The 18,988-nt window shown below is 32.1% G+C and overlaps 1 protein-coding gene across 1 annotated transcript; it reads right to left on the bottom strand.

The window, feature by feature from the left end:
• Nucleotides 1-118: 118 nt before the first annotated feature.
• Nucleotides 119-17,404, bottom strand: LOC143228554 (serine/threonine-protein kinase PAK 3-like). The gene is made up of 9 exons (XM_076459796.1): nucleotides 17,346-17,404; nucleotides 14,154-14,298; nucleotides 12,942-13,075; nucleotides 7,236-7,422; nucleotides 6,221-6,313; nucleotides 5,220-5,319; nucleotides 3,614-3,810; nucleotides 2,572-2,709; nucleotides 119-552 (listed from the first exon to the last, which is right to left on the bottom strand). The coding sequence occupies exons 1-9, from the start codon at nucleotides 17,402-17,404 to the stop codon at nucleotides 481-483; spliced, it is 1,125 nt and encodes a 374-aa protein (XP_076315911.1). The 3' UTR covers nucleotides 119-480.
• Between the last annotated feature and the right edge of the window lie 1,584 nt (nucleotides 17,405-18,988).

The following is an 18,988-nucleotide window of genomic DNA, read 5'->3' as shown; positions in this document are numbered from 1 at the left end:
ACTAATCACCTGGCCATGTCAAGACTCTCAGTATATCACTGATAACCTGGCCATGTCAAGACTCAATATATCACCATAACACTTAGATTTGACAAAAGAATTGGGATAAATGAGGATGCATGTTTGTCTCACATCAGTGATCTTCCATTTTCTTCAATTTGTTTGTATTTTGTAAGCAAACATAATAAAAAATGTTCATTGTGGTAAACTAAATAATGATACAGCATAAGACTATAATAGCAAATATTTATTAAAGCAGTTTCACCTTGTTACTGATATAACATTTTATCAAAACATTAAATGTTTATTTCCTTTTGTGGGTTTATTGAATACCCAATACATTATTACTGTTGGGGAAAACTGGCAAACACAATCTGTTAATTTTCTGGTTCTGGAGCGATGCTGGCTGTCATAAACAACTTCATGTAACACATTTCAACATATTTGGGGATATTTCAATTTTACTGTATTTATAATATTTTACTGCATCTCTGGTTGACATTCTAAAAGATCGTAAAGATTACACCCATCTGCCAGTTCAATGAAAGGATGCTGTGTGAAAAAAATAATAAAAAACATCTGTTTAATAAAAGTAATTATTCTACATCATACACATTATGTTAAATTAGTCTCTGTAAACAGTACTGTGTAAAAATGTTAGGACAAAGGAATACTCTGTCATTCTTTCCATTTTATGAGTTCAAGTTTGAAATTTTTCATTCAAAATGTGTGTTGTATGTCAGGCAGAAGAAAGGTGAAAGATACTTATCTCACCACACAGCACCTACTATGAAGCATGGGAGAGGGCAGTGTGATAGTATGGGGTGGGGGGTGTTTATGATGAGATGACAGGAAATATTTATGTTCTACTAAATATAAAGATTAATATACCTGAGGTTTCAACTTCCATTGTTCTTTTCATGGAGCCTGAAATCTTATTTTTAACTTTATTCTAATACTTTTGTATAGTACAAAAATATAAATTTAATATTTTTAAAGAGTATGGCATTCCAAAGACATGCTGACAACTGAAGATTAAGTAATTCCACGTATTAAACTACGACCCTCTAACAATATGATTTTATAAACAAGGTCAAATCAAGTGTTCTGTAAATTATACTCTTCTAGAAGTATATATAACAATTGACATTTAACAATCCTCTGTAAGAATATATCTTAAAGTTTACAATTTGTACTGATAAAAATGTTATATATACTTTACCATAAAAGCATAAGAAACTGAAAATTACAAAAAGATAAAAACAGAAAACTCATTACTCATGACCAGTCCTACATGAGTCTGTCTATAACTTCAAGAATTACCAGCTTTTTGTAATATAAAAAACTATATAATAAAACTTGAAGAACCCACAGCAGGTATCAAAATCACATGAACGATAAAAACGAAAATTAGAAGATGCATGTAATTGTTTCTCAAACCATTAATGAAATGTATTTCTCCATTAATTATGAGAAAAATTAAACTTTTTCATCACCAGCTTCAAAATATTTGTTTTCAATTAAAAGTTAATAACACTAGTAATGATATCATCTACCTTTGTAACGTACATGTTTTTGTTTGTATATTTGTTTATTTTTCTCAAACATCTAAGAAAATATTCAAAACCATGGTATGATGTTGTATATTTATCATACTGTAATTTGTATAGATTTGTATCATTGGTTTTTCTTTATCAAGATTTACATAACCTTCTGGCATGACTCTTATTAGACTTTTTGTCAATGCATGACACTGCAGGTATGTCATTTCTTTCTCTTTCTGAACTTGGAAGACTTCATCATATGACATGATGAACTAATTAGTAAATTTCTACAATAACTTCCTCCTCAAGAGTTACATGGTACATTTCATTCCTAGCACCACTAACTGACAAATGGTTTTTGATACAGTAGACCTGAAATCCCTCACAATATACTTATTTTATAATTATTAGATATTTGAGATTATGAAACTACACACTGTTATAATGGCTAATGCAAACAATTTGTGGAAATACAACAAACAGACAAGTAACTCTTACTCGGGGAAAACAAATTGTACTTTATTAAATATATAATATAATGATTATTAATATTCTTGTAGTATGGAAGAGTTGTTTTCTATAACTAGTTTACAATGTACACTATTTTTATATATGAATAAGGACAAGGGTAAATACAAACAATGTCACAAATTTTTCTCATTAAATATAAATAGAGAACTAGCTCTTAGATAAACCATACAAAATATTGTAAAAATCAGGTGTTTCTTAATAAATAATAAATGCATTAAAATTCAAAGTACCTGAATATAAGATCCAACAACATTTTGAGTTTTATAATCTTAGAAATTATATCACAGGAACATTGCTATGAAGTACAACCACTTTTACCAGTTAGAGATAAACTGAAGTGAAGGTGAATGGGTGGATTTAAATATAATAAGTTTTACGAAGTAAAAATATTCACCTTAAAGTTGGTCAGTTTAACAGCAGTAAAACTTGATATTGTGTGGAATTATGGAGATTACAAAATAAACAAATATGAAACTATGAGTAATTTATACCATACCTTTAAGAGTTCAGAGGCAGTGTATCTTTTAGTTACGTCCACTTCTAAACATTTGTTCAAAAAATCTTGAAACACTGGGGATAGGTTATGTTTATTTTCAATTTCTGGCTTCCCATTTGTTAGTATTAAGTTATATATCTGAAAATATATATCTTATATATTATATAAGTATACATAATGAAAAATTATCCCCAATACTGTTAGTTATACTAGCATTAGAGAGATAGAATATACCTTACTTATAAAACACAAAAATACTATCTGCTTCATTGACTATTACAGAATCCTCATTACTTGACAATTATGACATCACCATGTACAACTTTTTGGATAATTCCTCCCTAATAATATCTAAATAGCTCCCAAAGTACATCACCATGGGTGAATTACCTGAACTGTTACTGTTTTATTATAGTGGCTTCAGAAGATTATAGTGATACTATAGCCAAAAACACTAAATGTTAACAAGTTACAAAACAATAATATGTACATTCAATAATTACATGTTTGTTACTGTAAACAATCTTGTCAAATGTTCATGGTTGTTATATTCATTATATTCAATACATCTATATGTATGAATAATGTGCAAAGCCATCTTTTTGTCCTTATTACATCTATTCCCTGTAGTTGGTGAAAGACACTGTACAAAACATACAGTTGTGTTTTATAGTACAAAAGTGTAGCTTTTAAGAATGTGGGTATTGTGAAACAATGGTAATTTTTGTGATTAACATTATTAGAGAAACATTTGTGTTGAACAAAAGCAAACCATTAATCCACCCAAGTCATTAAGACCTTGAAAATGTTCATGAAAGACTATAATTTCATTCATTGAAAGACTCTTAAATTTACTGAAACAAACTTTAATATTGCCATTATACCAAAGTCTTTTATTTTCCATCTAAATTCAGTTCTTTTATAACTTCTAAAACATAAACAATGTAAAAAGAAGAAAAATAGGAGACATCCATATTAGGAGAAAATTGAAATTCAATCTACTCTTACTCCTTGGCTGTAAGCACTGGTTACCAACACTTACCATGTCAGAATTTTCATCATAATAAGGAGGTTGACCATCAATCATTTCAATGACTGTAATGCCCAGTGACCAAATGTCAACCTCCGGTCCATACATTTTCCCTATTATTATTTCTGGAGCCATCCATTGACGAGTGCCAACCACTGACGTCCGTTTATTTTGTTTTCGGGATATTTTGGCAGATAATCCAAAATCAGCTGTGTGATGGAGAAAACCAAAAATAAAGTTTTCATGTGAGAGCAAATGACAACAGAAATAAGTTTTACAGAGCTTCTAATCAGCCTTACAAAATCAACTTAAGGTGTATTAATAATTGTTACAGTTTTGTTGTCAGTTCATCAGGCTGAACTCAGCTGAGAATAGTTTAAGATTTCTAAAACAAGTTAACCTTATCAAGCCAGGTATAATATATCATTTTTTATGAGGGCACATGACAACATTAACTTCTCATTATTTTTGTTTAGACTTATAACAAAATAAAATTTTGCCATTTGTTTCAGATAAATTAATTAAAAAAATATTCAATTGGTTAACTATAATTTCAATTTATTCTGGTCCTATTGATAATATTGATTGTAAAATAGAAATATTTAAACATTCAAATATACAAATAAAACTTGTCAACATACAAATCTGCTTAGTTCCAGAACAAATAGTTTGTAATAAAATATTTATTTTAGAAATTACTAGTTTTAAAAAATTTAAAATATAATTAAATAACAAAAATCATGAGTTAACCATGGAAAATTAACAAAATATTTAAAACCAACTGGCTTAAAACTGGTTATAAAAACAAGTGTTGGTGTTGTTTTTACATTGTTCTTAGTTTCTCCATTGTGACTTAGAATCAAAGATGTGTGAGAAACAGTATTTCAAATCTATCTTTTGTATCCTACAAATCAGAGCCAAACAAGATTTTCATTCAATGTTAGAACTCATCAGTTTGGTTAGATGGTGAGACACAAAAGTTTCTATGAAACACTATTTATACATGTGGTATAAAACATTAAATATTTCAATATGAGTGGTGTAAATACTGAAATATTGTACAAGTTAAAAGTTATTATAAAACAAGTTAACTGTGGATGTATTTCATTTTTCATATTCCTCTTAACTTGTCTATTGTGGTTCAAAATTACAGATGTATAAAAGATAAAACAAAATGGTTTTCTTACATACCTGTAATTTTTCAATCACAACAGACAAATTAAGATAAATATAGAAAAGTAAAAAACACATCTGTAGTTGATTTGTTTTATAATAATGAAAACTTTAAATATTAAATTTCAGACAGACAGGTTTTAAAAAAAAATGTTTTATTTTTTGTTTGCTATTTGTATATTACTGGCTTATAGTACTTTGAGACAAATGTTACTTTCCATTAATATATATAATTTATAATTAGGTCTTTACATAAGACTGCTTTTTGAAAAATAAACTATCAGATTAATATTAGTTTCCAACTGGCAAATAGTAACTCAAACTCTTGTTTTAATGAAAATAATGTGTTGTCAGAAGGTCAAGTAATCTATGATAAAAAGTGTTAGAAACAAGCTAAAGTACTTAGAACATGTTCACAAAGTCATTATATGTCTAAAAAACTGACCTAGTTTTATACTGTAGTCCTTTCCAAGTAATATGTTACTACTTTTAATGTCTCTGTGAATTACATTATTGGTATGCAGAAACTCTATTCCTTTGAGAACCTAAATGAAATATGAAAATATTTTAAATATATTAAGATATATTAGTATGGGTTTTGTGTGTTTGTTGTATTCAATACTTTATATGTAATGATATTTGGATACAAGAATACAAACATGAAGTACAACAAAAAAATATATTAAAGTTTGTTTATATTAATAACTACCAGAAGTACCTGGCTCTGATCATGTTATTAGGTTAATTTATTACTTGTTTTATTATCTGCTGTCAAAAGTAAAGTGTGGGATTTACAGGTTGAGACCAACAATTTTGGTAACTTTAAACCTAATTCATTTTTGAATTAAGGTGTTTTATATATTTCATTTATACTTTCAGTACATGGACTAACAACAGTATTACACTATACTTTTGTTACTAAGCAACATGACGTAAAATGAGTGGTTGTAAAGCATTATTATCAAGACACATTGTTTATCCTATATATGTTTTTGTATAAATGAAAGTACTCAACTATGTTCAGATTATTAGGTTGATATATTATATTGTGACAGAGGCAGACTAGCCAATGTGCCATTGTACTTTGGCCTCCTCAAATAAAGTGCAAAGGTCATATATAACTCTGTGCTGGTGGGATGGTATAGGTCCTAACCAGTAATGAAACAGCACGGCCCCTAAACAGGGCCAAGTCCACCGCTGCTACATGTCTATGTTATTGTGAGTGTTTTGAATCTATTTTAACATAAAGGTATAGCCTATATATGTTTCTTGCTAAGCAACAAGACATAATAGTCATTGTCCTTTCTCAGGAAATGAATGTTTATGGAAGTAAGTATCCTATATTTTGACAAGGAACTACAATAATTATTGAAAACATAAATTACAATCATCTTATCTCTGCTATAATGAAACCTATACTAAATACAAATAATCAATATAACATACTTCTTTACAAACCACTGATATTTCATTTTCACAGAGACAAGTTTTGTTGACAATGTCAGTCAAACAGCCACCTTCCATATATTCCATTATTACCTAAACAAAGAAAATTTAATATTACACATACATTTTAGTATTTACTAAAATTATACATAATAATGAGACAGTAATCATATATCAAATAAAAATAGAAAAGTTTTTAAACAATTATTCATGAGGTAGAACTAAAGTAACAACAGTTATTAACCATTCTTTAATATTTAGATTTTTATTATCTAGAAAGACGTGTGGTTCATAGAAAAAATTACAAATTCAATTTCAAGAGTGTTAATGAAGAGAGACCACTTTTCAACATCTTTCTTAGTTTTATCTATTTCTAATTTTTATATTTTACCACAAAAGATTTTTTATATTTTTTTAAATGTACAATGTTTTATATATTAGTTACTAATGATGTTATCTTATATCCAACATTTATAAACAAAACAATTCAGATTGTATTTGATGTAAGAAACTTCAAAGTTAATATTTATTGTATTTCACACAAAGTTTACAGTTTTGCAAATAATGCTACATTTAATACAATAATTTCTACAACCACATATAAACTATGTGAACCAAACATACATAGAAAATGGATAAATCAACGTAATAAATTACAGAGTGCTACCGATATATATTGTGTTGATGAGAGATAGTATACTACTAGGAACACTGTAAGGAAGTATAAGTTATTTCAAAATCATATATATGGAATCAGTTAAAAATTATTGTGTCTCAAACAAATATGGCTCCAATCTACAGTCTCTTACAAGAGATCTTTCAAGTATTATTTATAACCAGAATTTTGAAAAAAATTCACACCTAGAAGAGTAATATGTAAAAATTTTTCTTAAATATGAAGAATTGCTTGAAATAAACTCATTTAACTAAATAAAGACAGAACCTTAACCTACTCTCTACAAGAGGTAATATTAAAAATAAAAGAGAACTAATATGTAACACTAACAACACTTACCCAGAGCTCATCACCAACAAGATAACTATCAAAGTACTTCACTATATTAGGATGTTTCGTTTCTTGAAGTACTGATAATTCTCTGATTAGAAGTTCTTTTTTCACTTGTTGGTTTAAATTTATCTGTTTAACAGCAACTTTCAAACCAGTCACTTTATCAATGGCTGTATAAATAGTTCCTGAAGCACTGAAACGGTAGAACAAAATATCATTAGTAATGTTGTAGTACATAAACATATTATACCATGCTACTAATAAAATTATTGTACCTTTTAAAATAATAATAGATTGTCAGATGTTTCTAATCTTATATTTCTATACGGTTAAAAACTGTATGCTTAGTTTATCTTACTGTAATTACAAAATTATCGACAATTTAATGTTTGCTATTATATGAACGTGATTCTAATATACTGATAAAAAAATAAATGATTTAATGCATAACAATATTAATTGCACTACAGATTATTTGGATAATTAAACCTTGTATGTGATCATGTGCACTTTAAACATTGTCATAGCAATAATGTCGTTCTATACTGTTATTTTGTTTTTAATAATTTGTCTAACTTCCTCTTTAAATGATAATGTACAATTATTTAGTTTCAATTTTTCAACACTTTCTGAAGTGTGAAACTATTTTTTGCTGCAACTAAAATAGTTATTTTTGAATACAAACTTTTTGTTGATGTGAAATGAAACAGTTGCATTTGTGTCACGAGAATCAGACTGACCACTTGTTACTCTACGTTTTTTGTTAACTTGACAGACCAGAAAAGGGTAAGATGTCTTAATATTGAACGTTTCTATATTTTATAATTTAAATCATATTTTCCGCAAATCAGGAATATCATTCTATAGATTGGTTAACCAGCATATACATTTTCCTTCTGTGTCCCACATTCTGTAATAATGTTATGAAAGTTATACTCTTCTGTACTGAAAATGTAATTACGATAGATACACAAACAACTATTTTCATTCAGTGCTGCCCTCTATATATGTCTCTCAAGTACAATATTATGCGAACCTTTTCAGACAGACATTTGTAATAAGTGTGTCAGGATTTATGTTCATTGGTTCCACTTTAATCCAAAATCCGATCACTGGCAACAGATATCTATCTACGTGTGGGTATTATGAGGGATCCCAATTCAAGGAATGAACCACAATTTGACGTCTTACTCTTGTTTTTGTATGATTTAATATGGAGGATTTCATGTCGTCTACACCAGCACAACACGACAACCCCACTCTACACTGAATGGATTTTATTATATCGTTAAGGATGTTGCCCTTACAGTACTTACACAAGCAATATAGAACTGGAGAGTATTAACGGTCCACAGACTCCACTAAGATAGAAAGAGCATTAAACCTCATAGGGAGTCTGGAGACACGAAAACACCTGAAACAGTGCAATGGGTGACCACAAAACCCTATTTTAAAAACAGAACAGACCGATTTATTTAATACAAAGGATAGCAAGAATGGGTAGATATCTCTTTCTTCTTTACCCATGTAGTCCATAAGTGGTATAGTCCAGTACGAGCATATTTATAAAGAAATTCTAACTTCAGGAAAACCTTCAAATGATCTTGTTAAATACCCCTTCAATACAGTATGCAATGTGTAGCCACACAAGTCAAGACGTTTAACAAGCGCAAGTTCTGAAAGTTAAAGTATACATGGTCAGACACAATTTCACACAAAGTGCGATCCAAAGAATGGGTAATTACAATAAAATGGGAAATAAGACCCCTGAAAAACATTTGAAGAAGAATGAAATATAACTTAACAAAGTCACAGAAATTTTAAGAGTGGATATATGTGGAAAAGGATAACCCAAACAAGAATAAATGGTGATTCTATGAAAATAATGAAATATGAATGTATAAGGAGCAGCCCTAATGGCCAGTTGAAGAAATTCTTCGAGTGAATGATAAAGATGTGATGTCAGAGAGAAGATAAGGTGTCAAGTTTAATGAGGTTACATCCTAAACAAAAATCAAAAGCCAAAACCCAGTTTGTGAGGGTAGAAGGAGAAATATCACGAGCAGAGGATCGTTCCAGAGTGATAAAGGGGCGAAAACGAACAACACATTTAGAAGCCATATGGACAATATTACATTGAAAATCACATACAGTAAATAAGAGTATTTCCAGAACAGACATGGGATACAGGCGAGAAATGGAAAGAAGGCACATGGGTTAAAAGTAGAAGTTGCACTATCTAGCCACTGAGGTTTGGGGAAGGAGAGACTTTTTCAGATAAAGGAGAAGATGTGTAGGATGATAAAGAGTACATGAAACATCACTGGTAAATAAATCAAACCACCAACATCCATAAGATAAGAGGAGAAGGAACTAACTCTCATGGGAAAGGTAATACAAGGAACAGGTGGAATGCGAGTTGAATGGAGGCAGAGTGAGGCAATGGAGGACCATATTAATAGCACAGTCCAAAAAAGCAGCCCACATAAGAGGAAGACGAATCTGGAAAAAATTTATCAATATGAAGATCATAAGGGAGACAAACACTATAATATTGTGGAAAATGAAAGATGTGGGACAAAGCCTCCTGAAAACTAGAAATAGAAGATCTCTGATGAAAAGCTAAGTAAGAAACTCAGCAATATGAGGAACAGTTGGACAATTAGCTGAAAACCTTTGGCCCAGAGACCAATAGCCAAAAACATTTCATTTATGTTGATAAACTTTCATGGATAAAGGACAAATGGATCATAACAGAAATCAAACTACTTATCAGGACAAGCCTGATTTGCTCACTAAGAATCAGAAAAGGAACCAAACACGACGACAGAAGACAGGAAGAGCAGGAAGAAGCACCAATGAACATACAATCATATGTTTGTCCAATCCTGACTAAAGAGTTACGAAGGACCACAAAACAAAGCAGAAGGAATTTGTGGTTGTGTGATGTGGAAAAGACATCAATGTTAGGAGTATCCCACTGCAGTCAAAGTCACCAGAAAAAAAGAGGCTCAACAAACCACTTCATTCGATAGATTTTGTGTAAACAAGAAAGATGAAATGCAACAAGATTGAAATACTCAGAACATAGCACACAGTGACATGGACATCTTGGGTGTTGGCATGAAAATGCATCTCGAGATCATAGAGATGACAAGAAAAACTCAAACTATGCAACAAAAACATCTGTGGCCAAAACTTGCCCAAAGATTAGTGTGCATAACTGTTAACTCACCCATTGATGGACACACCAAAGATATGATCATCACGATTGGGATATGTGAATTAACGTTCGTAACAACCAACTTGGGGCGAAGAAAAAGTCCATAGTAAGACAAAGGAGATTGAGAAATATTTTGAACTTTTGAAGTAGGATAATTTTATGACTGGTTTCCAGTTTACATTTTTTGGGAGAAGGGAATATAAAAAACCTGCAATACAAACTGAGAGAAACATCAGTCACACGTCTGATGGCCTGTTATGACAGAAAAGCTTGAACCACATTTGACTGCTGTTAATTGGTTACAGAATCCTGAAATAAAAGTCCATCTGATAGAACCTGATAAACACGCTGATCCTCTAGGAAAATAACGAGATACAGAACCCCTAAAAGAAGGAACAGGTAAGGTCTGAGAAGGACTAGAACAGGAATAGGGGTTTGTCGTGGTTTACACTGCAACAAACAATCTATCAAGAAAGAAATAGTAAAGGATTTCATACGAGATTGCAAAGTATCAGTAACATGGTTTATACATACCAATAAAGAAAGGGCGCAATGTGTAATTATCCGAAATAAGTGTTGATAGACAAACCTGGAACAAGGCCACATCGAGACCCAGGAGATATCAATAACAAAGGAACGACTGTGCAAGGCAAGATAAAAGGATGACTAATAGCCATTGTGAAAATAATAAGGGAGAGGCTGTCCCTGAATAAACTCAACCATCAATGCATAGCCTGGAGAACACGATACATGGCAGACAAAAAGGGTAGACAAAGGTTTGAAATTGGACATGGTTTAAACGCAGCAGAAAATCACGTAGTGCCACCATATTGGCATAATATTCCTCAAATGTTGGAGTTAACCAGCTTAATGGTATCCCAAAGCAAACTGATGATAGACTATGTCAAGTGAGACATGTTGGCACCCTCAACCAATTGGAAAGCAAAATATTACGCAAAAACTCGAATATCAGAGGAAAGTAGGAAGACTAAATAAGGACAAGAAAATATACCATGGAAAACAGAAGGACAGAGATAGAAAATTGGAGAGAGGGATGAAACAACACAAGCCATAGAATCATGTACAAAAAGACCATACGAGGCCTAGCTGGTTCCACTGACAGGGACATAGGAAGAAGTAGCAAAATCTGGGTGCGATATTTTTCAGACTGGATAGATTTGAAATGTTCTTGAGGAAGTGATTCTAGTTCAATAGAAGGTAGTTAATCCATGTAACAACCAGTACCTCGAAAAACATCCACGTATAAATCCAATGGCAGGTCACTCTCACCTGCCGCCAATGGAAAAGAGACTGTTGGTGGTGTGACACACAAAGTGGCAACATTAATTTTGAAATTAATGGTAAATAACAGATCGAACAAATTCTTTGATGGATAAATATAAACGTGTGAGAAAGAAAAAATAATAATAAAACAATTATGATTGGATAGTATATTAAAGATAAAGGCGTGAGATGTATAATAAAATAAATCTCTTTGGAAGTACAACTATTCGAGTTATAATTAGGTAGAACAATTTTAAACTTCTAAAACCTTGCCACAAAAGAAATGATAGTCTGATAAAACTGAATAAAGAGAGTTATATGCTTAACAAGCACATGCAGCGTTTTTATCAGTGGAGGGTTTTCCCAGGGTAATTTACATGAAAGGAGCGGCTGGAGGCATATGACATGCGTAAAAAACGTTTCTGCTTATAGTGGGCAGATCTGAAGAAGAATAGCCATTTATGTAACTGAAGGTAGTGCACTATATCGGAATAAGTCATTGAAATTAATAAAATATCTATGTATTTGTAATTTTAATAACTAAATCATAATACTAATAAATAAATTGATAGTTTAAAGGTTTGAACTAATACATTTTTCATGGCTGTTAACATGTTTACAACGCTGGTAATTTTTTCTTCTACACAAGGAAAAAGTGAATTACTGTGAAAGTACGAAGTATTATGAAGAAAGTATAAAAACATTTTAGTTCAGTGTTTACTATATGACATGTAATTAACCCTTGTTTTAATATTTAGTTTCGATCATGACGCCTGCTTTTTAATAGTATTTGGAACATAAAGAATTTGTGACGTAAAATTTACAAAATGATCAGTTTAATGTCATACATTCACTCAGTTGAAAAGTTTTTAAAATAAATCAAGGTAAACCAGCAGTTTTTTTTTTAAATTAAATATATGGTCTTAGAAAAACAAGCTGATTAAGAGATACAGCTAAAGTAAAACAATACCTTATAATTAATTAGTGCTATGTTTTTATCTGTTACATTTATTTCTTCTGAATCCTTTCACAAAATCATAAGCGATTCTACTTTGGGATCCGACTTCTAAAAAACTCACATACAGAACCTCAACCCAAAGACTCAAGTTTTAATAAGAACACTTAGCACACTCAATTTATCATATTTTATCATAAATTTAAATACAATAAAAATCTGCTGAGATATTTATTACAATGAGACTTACCCATGGCCGATTTCTGATATTTTTCTATATTTCATATTGGGATTTCCCTGAGAAACAATACTTCTTAACTTTATCATGATTTCTTTGTCTGTCAGTTTTCCGTCCAGCCCAACAAGTGAGCAGTTTTTCAGTTCCTATTTTTAATAAATTGTGTATACTGTTAAAGACACGTAGTTATTAATTTTGTAACAATGAAGTAATAATTCAAAGCCAATGATGTATTCACAGAGCAACTGTGAACCCAATGTTCTGACACCAGTGAAATAATCAAAGAGAAGCTTTTGAATTATATAATCTTAAGACTGTAAATAAAAAAACAACAACAACGCTAAAACCAAGACTGCCGTGGGAAAATATCAGTAAAATAACTCAAAAGTAACAATGAACACTACAGTTTGAAATATATTAATTAAACACTAGGAAGCTTTGTACTGGCAATTACGGTTAGTGTTTGACTGGAACACTCCTGACGAAGCTGTAAAGCGAAACGTTGTGTGTCTATTAAAGACAAATAAGAAATCTGGAGACTCCCGTTAGCAAAGCGGCGGGATTATGCCGCTAAAAATTAAGTTTCGATACTCGTTGTGGGCTGAGCGCAGATAGCCCTTTGTATAGTTTTGTACTTAAAGACACAAAAATTTGGAGTTGTAAAGTCGTTTATTGTTAGTAAAAAAATGTCTACGCACTACATAATTTGAATTATATAAAGTATTATAAAACAACAATTAATATACCACACAAATATACGTTTGTCAAGATTAATTATATTGTTTGTTTCGAATTTCGCGCAAAACTACTCGAGGGCTATCTGCTCTAGCTGTTTCTAATTTAGCAGTGTAAGACAAGAGGGAAGTCATCTAGTTATCATTGCCCACCGCCAATTCTTGGGCTACTCTTTTACCAACGAACAGTGGGATTGACCGTCACATTTATAATGTTCATACGGCTGTAAGGGCGAGCATATTTGGCGCGACTGGGATTCGAACCCGCGACCCTCAGATTACGAATCGGACGGCTTAACCCACCTGGCCGTGCCGAGCCCCACTGTTGGTAAAACATAATTCTAACATTTAGTTAGTGTCCAAACATCAATAAGTATTTAAACAGATAATCATTCAATGTTGTTCTAATGACGATTTTTACTGTATTGTATAATTGGCTGAGAGATTTCCAGTAAATATAATAATTACAAGATTTGAGTTAAAATCTCACCTTTAACACCTGAGGGAGTAGCAGACATAACCCAAGACTTATGAATACTGTAAATCCGGCATAGTAGATTATAAGGTTCCTCAGGTTATGTAAATACGAACCTTCCTCTGAGCACCCTTTATGACATCTTCTATAATCAGGATAACTGACAATAGAAAGCAGATTTAAATGTGTTAAATAATCAGCAACTACAATTACATGGATGTAAATATACAATAATTTGTAAAAACACAAAAGATGTTTTGTTAATTATTGATTGCATAACATGTTTAAAGATACAGCTAATTCCATATATCTTTCACAGTGAAATACTTCTGACATGACATAATCAAACTATTTATAAAAGTTAAAAAACCAATATTGTCAAGTCTCATGATTTACCCAAAATCAGGGTATTTTTTGTTCATAATTGAGATGAGATAGCTTTTTAATTTCCAGCCATGGTTATTTTCTTCGTGCGTTATTTTTTGTATATATGTGAGGAACACGATTTCAAAGACAAGTGTGCCCACAATTAGCGAAATTATAGCGCACAGGGAAAATATCATGAACTTAGTAGTCTTTGGCAAATATATTATGTAGATTGATCTACTAAGCTTTAAATAAATTAAAGCCAACACCACTAAAATACCATAAACAAAAAGAAGATATAACTTTGATAGTGGCAGTGATGTTTCCATCGACTGATAGTAAATTAAAATTGCACGACTAATGCGAAAAGAAAGGAAATCCATTTTCTCTAGAACTTAGCTTATAATATCTTTTACACTCCTCTGTAGAACTGGTTTCTAAGGTTTTACTCTTAGCAACGTGACGTGTCAACAATATCAGGTAGATAATTGTTGTTATGAGAAAATAGATAATTTTTTGCACTTTTTATGTTAATATTTTGATAAAAGTCAAGAAAAACCGACCTTCAAATTACAGATAAATATAAAATATATTTTAATTTTTTGTTTGTTTGTTGTGGAATTTCGCACAAAGCTACTCGAGGGTTATCTGTGCTAGCCGTCCCTAATTTAGCAGTGTAAGACTAGAGGGAAGGCAGCTAGTCATCACCACCCACCGCCAACTCTTGGGCTACTCTTTTACCAACGAATAGTAGGATTGACCGTCACATTATACACCCCCACGGCTGGGAGGGCGAGCATGTTTAGCGCGACGCGGGCGCGAACCCGCGACCCTCGGATTACGAGTCGCACGCCTTACGCGCTCGGCCATGCCGGGCCTATTTTAATTTAAACCAACGTTTTGCTTCTTTTGCAGCTTCTTCGGCGTTAATATTCCTAATTGACTGATATTAAAATATGCGTTAAATTATAAAACTACTTATGATGTTCTGTTTCTCGAGTCTGCCGTGATGTTCGTTTAACAATGTATAAAATGTTGTTCTAATGTTTTTCGTTATAATACACATAACGTAGCTAAACAAACCAGTCACATATATTACTTTAATAATTTATATACAATAAAGATTACCTGTTTCTTTTGACGATTCATTAATTGTGGCCGGAACTAAAATAAAATCTCTTACACTAAAATCCTAATCGTTTTTGTTTTTTAAGGATTCCGAGTTGAGCGTCCGAGCTACAAATCGAGTTATTTTTCCTGCTCTAAAATAGTTTATATTATAGTTAAGTTCCGATAAGCGTGTAAAATCGCAGACTTGTTAAGTAAGTTATAAGCAAAATGAAAGATAATAAATTTTTTCTTTAGACTAAAACGTCAATATTTCGTACATAAGTGTTTATTTCTCTTGCAATAATAAGTTTTCGTTTGTCCTGAAAATGTACCTGCACCTTACTATCTAAATGTGTATAGGTATACACAAACGTGAGTACACTTTATTATATATTTTAGACAGCAATATGTTAAAAAAATTAAAATATCTAACGTCAGGTTGTAGAGTAACAGTATATGTTTATTTGTTGCTACAATTAAGTCAGTAAAATTTAACAACAACTAAAGTAAAGTAAAAATGTTCGCAAGTGTCAATTTATTTCTTCATCGAATATAAGCGTACATAATAAAGGTCTAATTTATGTTAAGACACAGTATGTGTGTCTTGACCTCCGCCGAACCCCTGAGATTGACTCATCGAACCCCTGGGGTTCGATTGAACTCAGGTTAAGAATCACTGCCTTAAGGAGTTCATGTTATATTACGTGAACCGTTAATTCAATTAACTGGTTAACATTTATACTTTAATAAATACTGAGATGGTTGCTAAGTTTACGTAGACTGATGAAGTCTCTAGCAATGCCCTCTAGTTTGAGAATCTAAACAGACATGTATTTCTTGCTAATTAAATTGGTCGTTTTCAATTAGGCCTACTCTGGTCATTTTTAAATATGCCTACAAGATACATTTCTTTATCTTGAGATTACTGAACTTATCACATAGCTTGAAGTGTATCAGAGGGTAATCATAATAATATTGGATAATTATTACTAAATCAGAGTAACGTTTTTAGTATTGGCCAACAATTATGACAAGATAAGACGTTTGTTGGCCTGTCTTGTACAAAAACTAAAACTATCTTAATTTAACATGTGTATGTGTGTGTAAATACATATATATATTAGTTTGTTAGAACTCAAAAACAAGCCGAAACATAAACAAAAACGATGCATCAACTTGGAAAGATCCCAGGTTACAAGCTACAATGCGGGATTATAAAATGTACCCTATGTTTGGAAGTGACTCCAAAATAGGAACCACATTGCGGTGGGGATACACCGTCTACCAGAAATAAACCTCTATTCGCCAGTCTTAGATAGGAAATAAAGAGTAGCATTAGATATAGAATTAGTAATAAAAATTAGGAGAGCGAGATGTGGGTGCTCAAGCCCACAACGCCCCACATCTGTATCACCCTTTACTGCCTGCAAACAGTTGTGGGAAGGTGACCCTCCTCCCCAGTAAAGAATTAATTGAAATAAAAAATAAGGTACTACTATATGGGGGTAAGTAAGATGAAAACTCGCCTCTTGTTGTTAGCTTTACAGCCCATAATATGGTAGAAAGGCACAACCAAATACACTATTTCTGAGTCTGTAAATGAAAGCCTTTTTCAAACACACGACAATAATAAGTCACGCTTCAGTTCGGTATACTGGACTTTTAGGTCATTGAGGAGCTAGACAGGGTCAGATACATTTTTAACTACTTCCTTCTAATTAGGAGTCTTACTCCTCTCTTAAAAGTTGCGGGGTCTTATCTACCATTGGCTTAAAAAATGTAGCACACATGTCGTGAGATATTAACAAGCTGATACAAACAAATATCGTGATTGTTTATTTCATAAGTTTTTAAAAACTTGTAAAACATGGAAGTAATTTAAAATTGCTCATGAATAGATTACTTGTTGTAATAAGTTTATCATCAAGTGCTGTTGTTCCACGATTCTTTTATCTTCTCTCTGCACCTTCTCTGTAATTAAACACATCACTATCTATACTTTGGGTGGTCCACGAACGTTCTTATCTTTTGTTTACACTTAAAACTCATTCTTTTATTAATGTTGATAAAACTGACAACAAAATTCACACGCGGAAGAACACACTAGGGAGGTGTGATACACAATGCCCTTAGCAACATCAGATTTCACAGCGCTTAAAATAGTCGCCAAGAGGTATCATTTCACAATAACATCAATTTTCACAGAATCTTTGGCATCGCATGCTTTCAGCATAGCTTAAGATGTCATTCAAATAGTCCTCAAATAATGTATAAAGTTACAAAACACACACGTATGGGATAAATGTACCCTAATTTCTTTCGTCTTTATTTATCTGAATAAAGTTACCGTGAAACAAAGTATTTAGGTCTAGTACAATGATCCAATAGAAAATCAGTCTCTTAACTCCACAACAGGGTATGGCATGTATCACACAACACGCAACAACTAGTGATCATACGCAACATTTCTTAACGCTACAACAGTCTCTTGTACGGGATATACAACCCAAACGAAGTAGTGGTCCCAAATAATGTTTCTTTAGGTTACAACAGTGTGTGGTGTGTGTCATACAACCCATTCCTATTAGTAGTCACGAACAATATTTCTTTAGGCTACAACAGTATGCGGCCTGGCATGGCCTAGCGCGTTAAGGCGTGCGCTTCGTAATCTGAGGGTCGCGGGTTCGCGCCAAACATGCTCGCCCTTCCAGCCGTGGGGGCGTTATAATGTGACGGTCAATCCAACTATTCGTTGGTAAAAGAGTATCCCAATAGTTGGCGGTGAGTGGTGATGACTAGCTGCCTTCCTTCTAGTCTTACACTGCTAAATTAGGGACGGCTAGCACAGATATCCCTCGAGTAGCTTTGTGCGAAATTCCAAAAAAACAAAACAAACAAACGTTTTAGAGCAGAGCCACTGTGAGTTATATCTGCTATGTTTAAGTGGGGAATCGAATCCTGAATTTTAGCGTTATAAATTCGTGGACTTGCTGACTTCCCATCGGAGGACATCACAAAATGTTTAATTTCATATAACATCTTAATGTGTTTTATTTATTTAAACAGTTTATTTTTAAACAAAGAACAAAATGTACATTAATTCTCCTAGCGGTAGCAGAGTGAAATAACTTAAATAAGAATAATTAATTTGGTTTGAGATCTGCTTCACCAAAGTAAGTATTAAAAACTAGAATATTTTGCGATATTTGAGCCGTAAGTCTGAGAGCTTAAAACTCTAAAAATCTCTTTCCGAAGAGTGAAAAATAAAGTTTCCTCACTGCATGTGGTTTGTTTTATTTTGAGTTTCGCGCAAAACTACTCGACGGCTATCCGCATTAGTCGTCCCTAATTTAGTAGTGTAAGATTAAAGGGAA

Source organism: Tachypleus tridentatus, chromosome 10, assembly GCF_004210375.1.
Source record: "Tachypleus tridentatus isolate NWPU-2018 chromosome 10, ASM421037v1, whole genome shotgun sequence".
Taxonomy (NCBI): Eukaryota; Metazoa; Arthropoda; class Merostomata; order Xiphosura; family Limulidae; genus Tachypleus; species Tachypleus tridentatus.
This window is presented reverse-complemented; position numbering and strand designations above follow the sequence as displayed.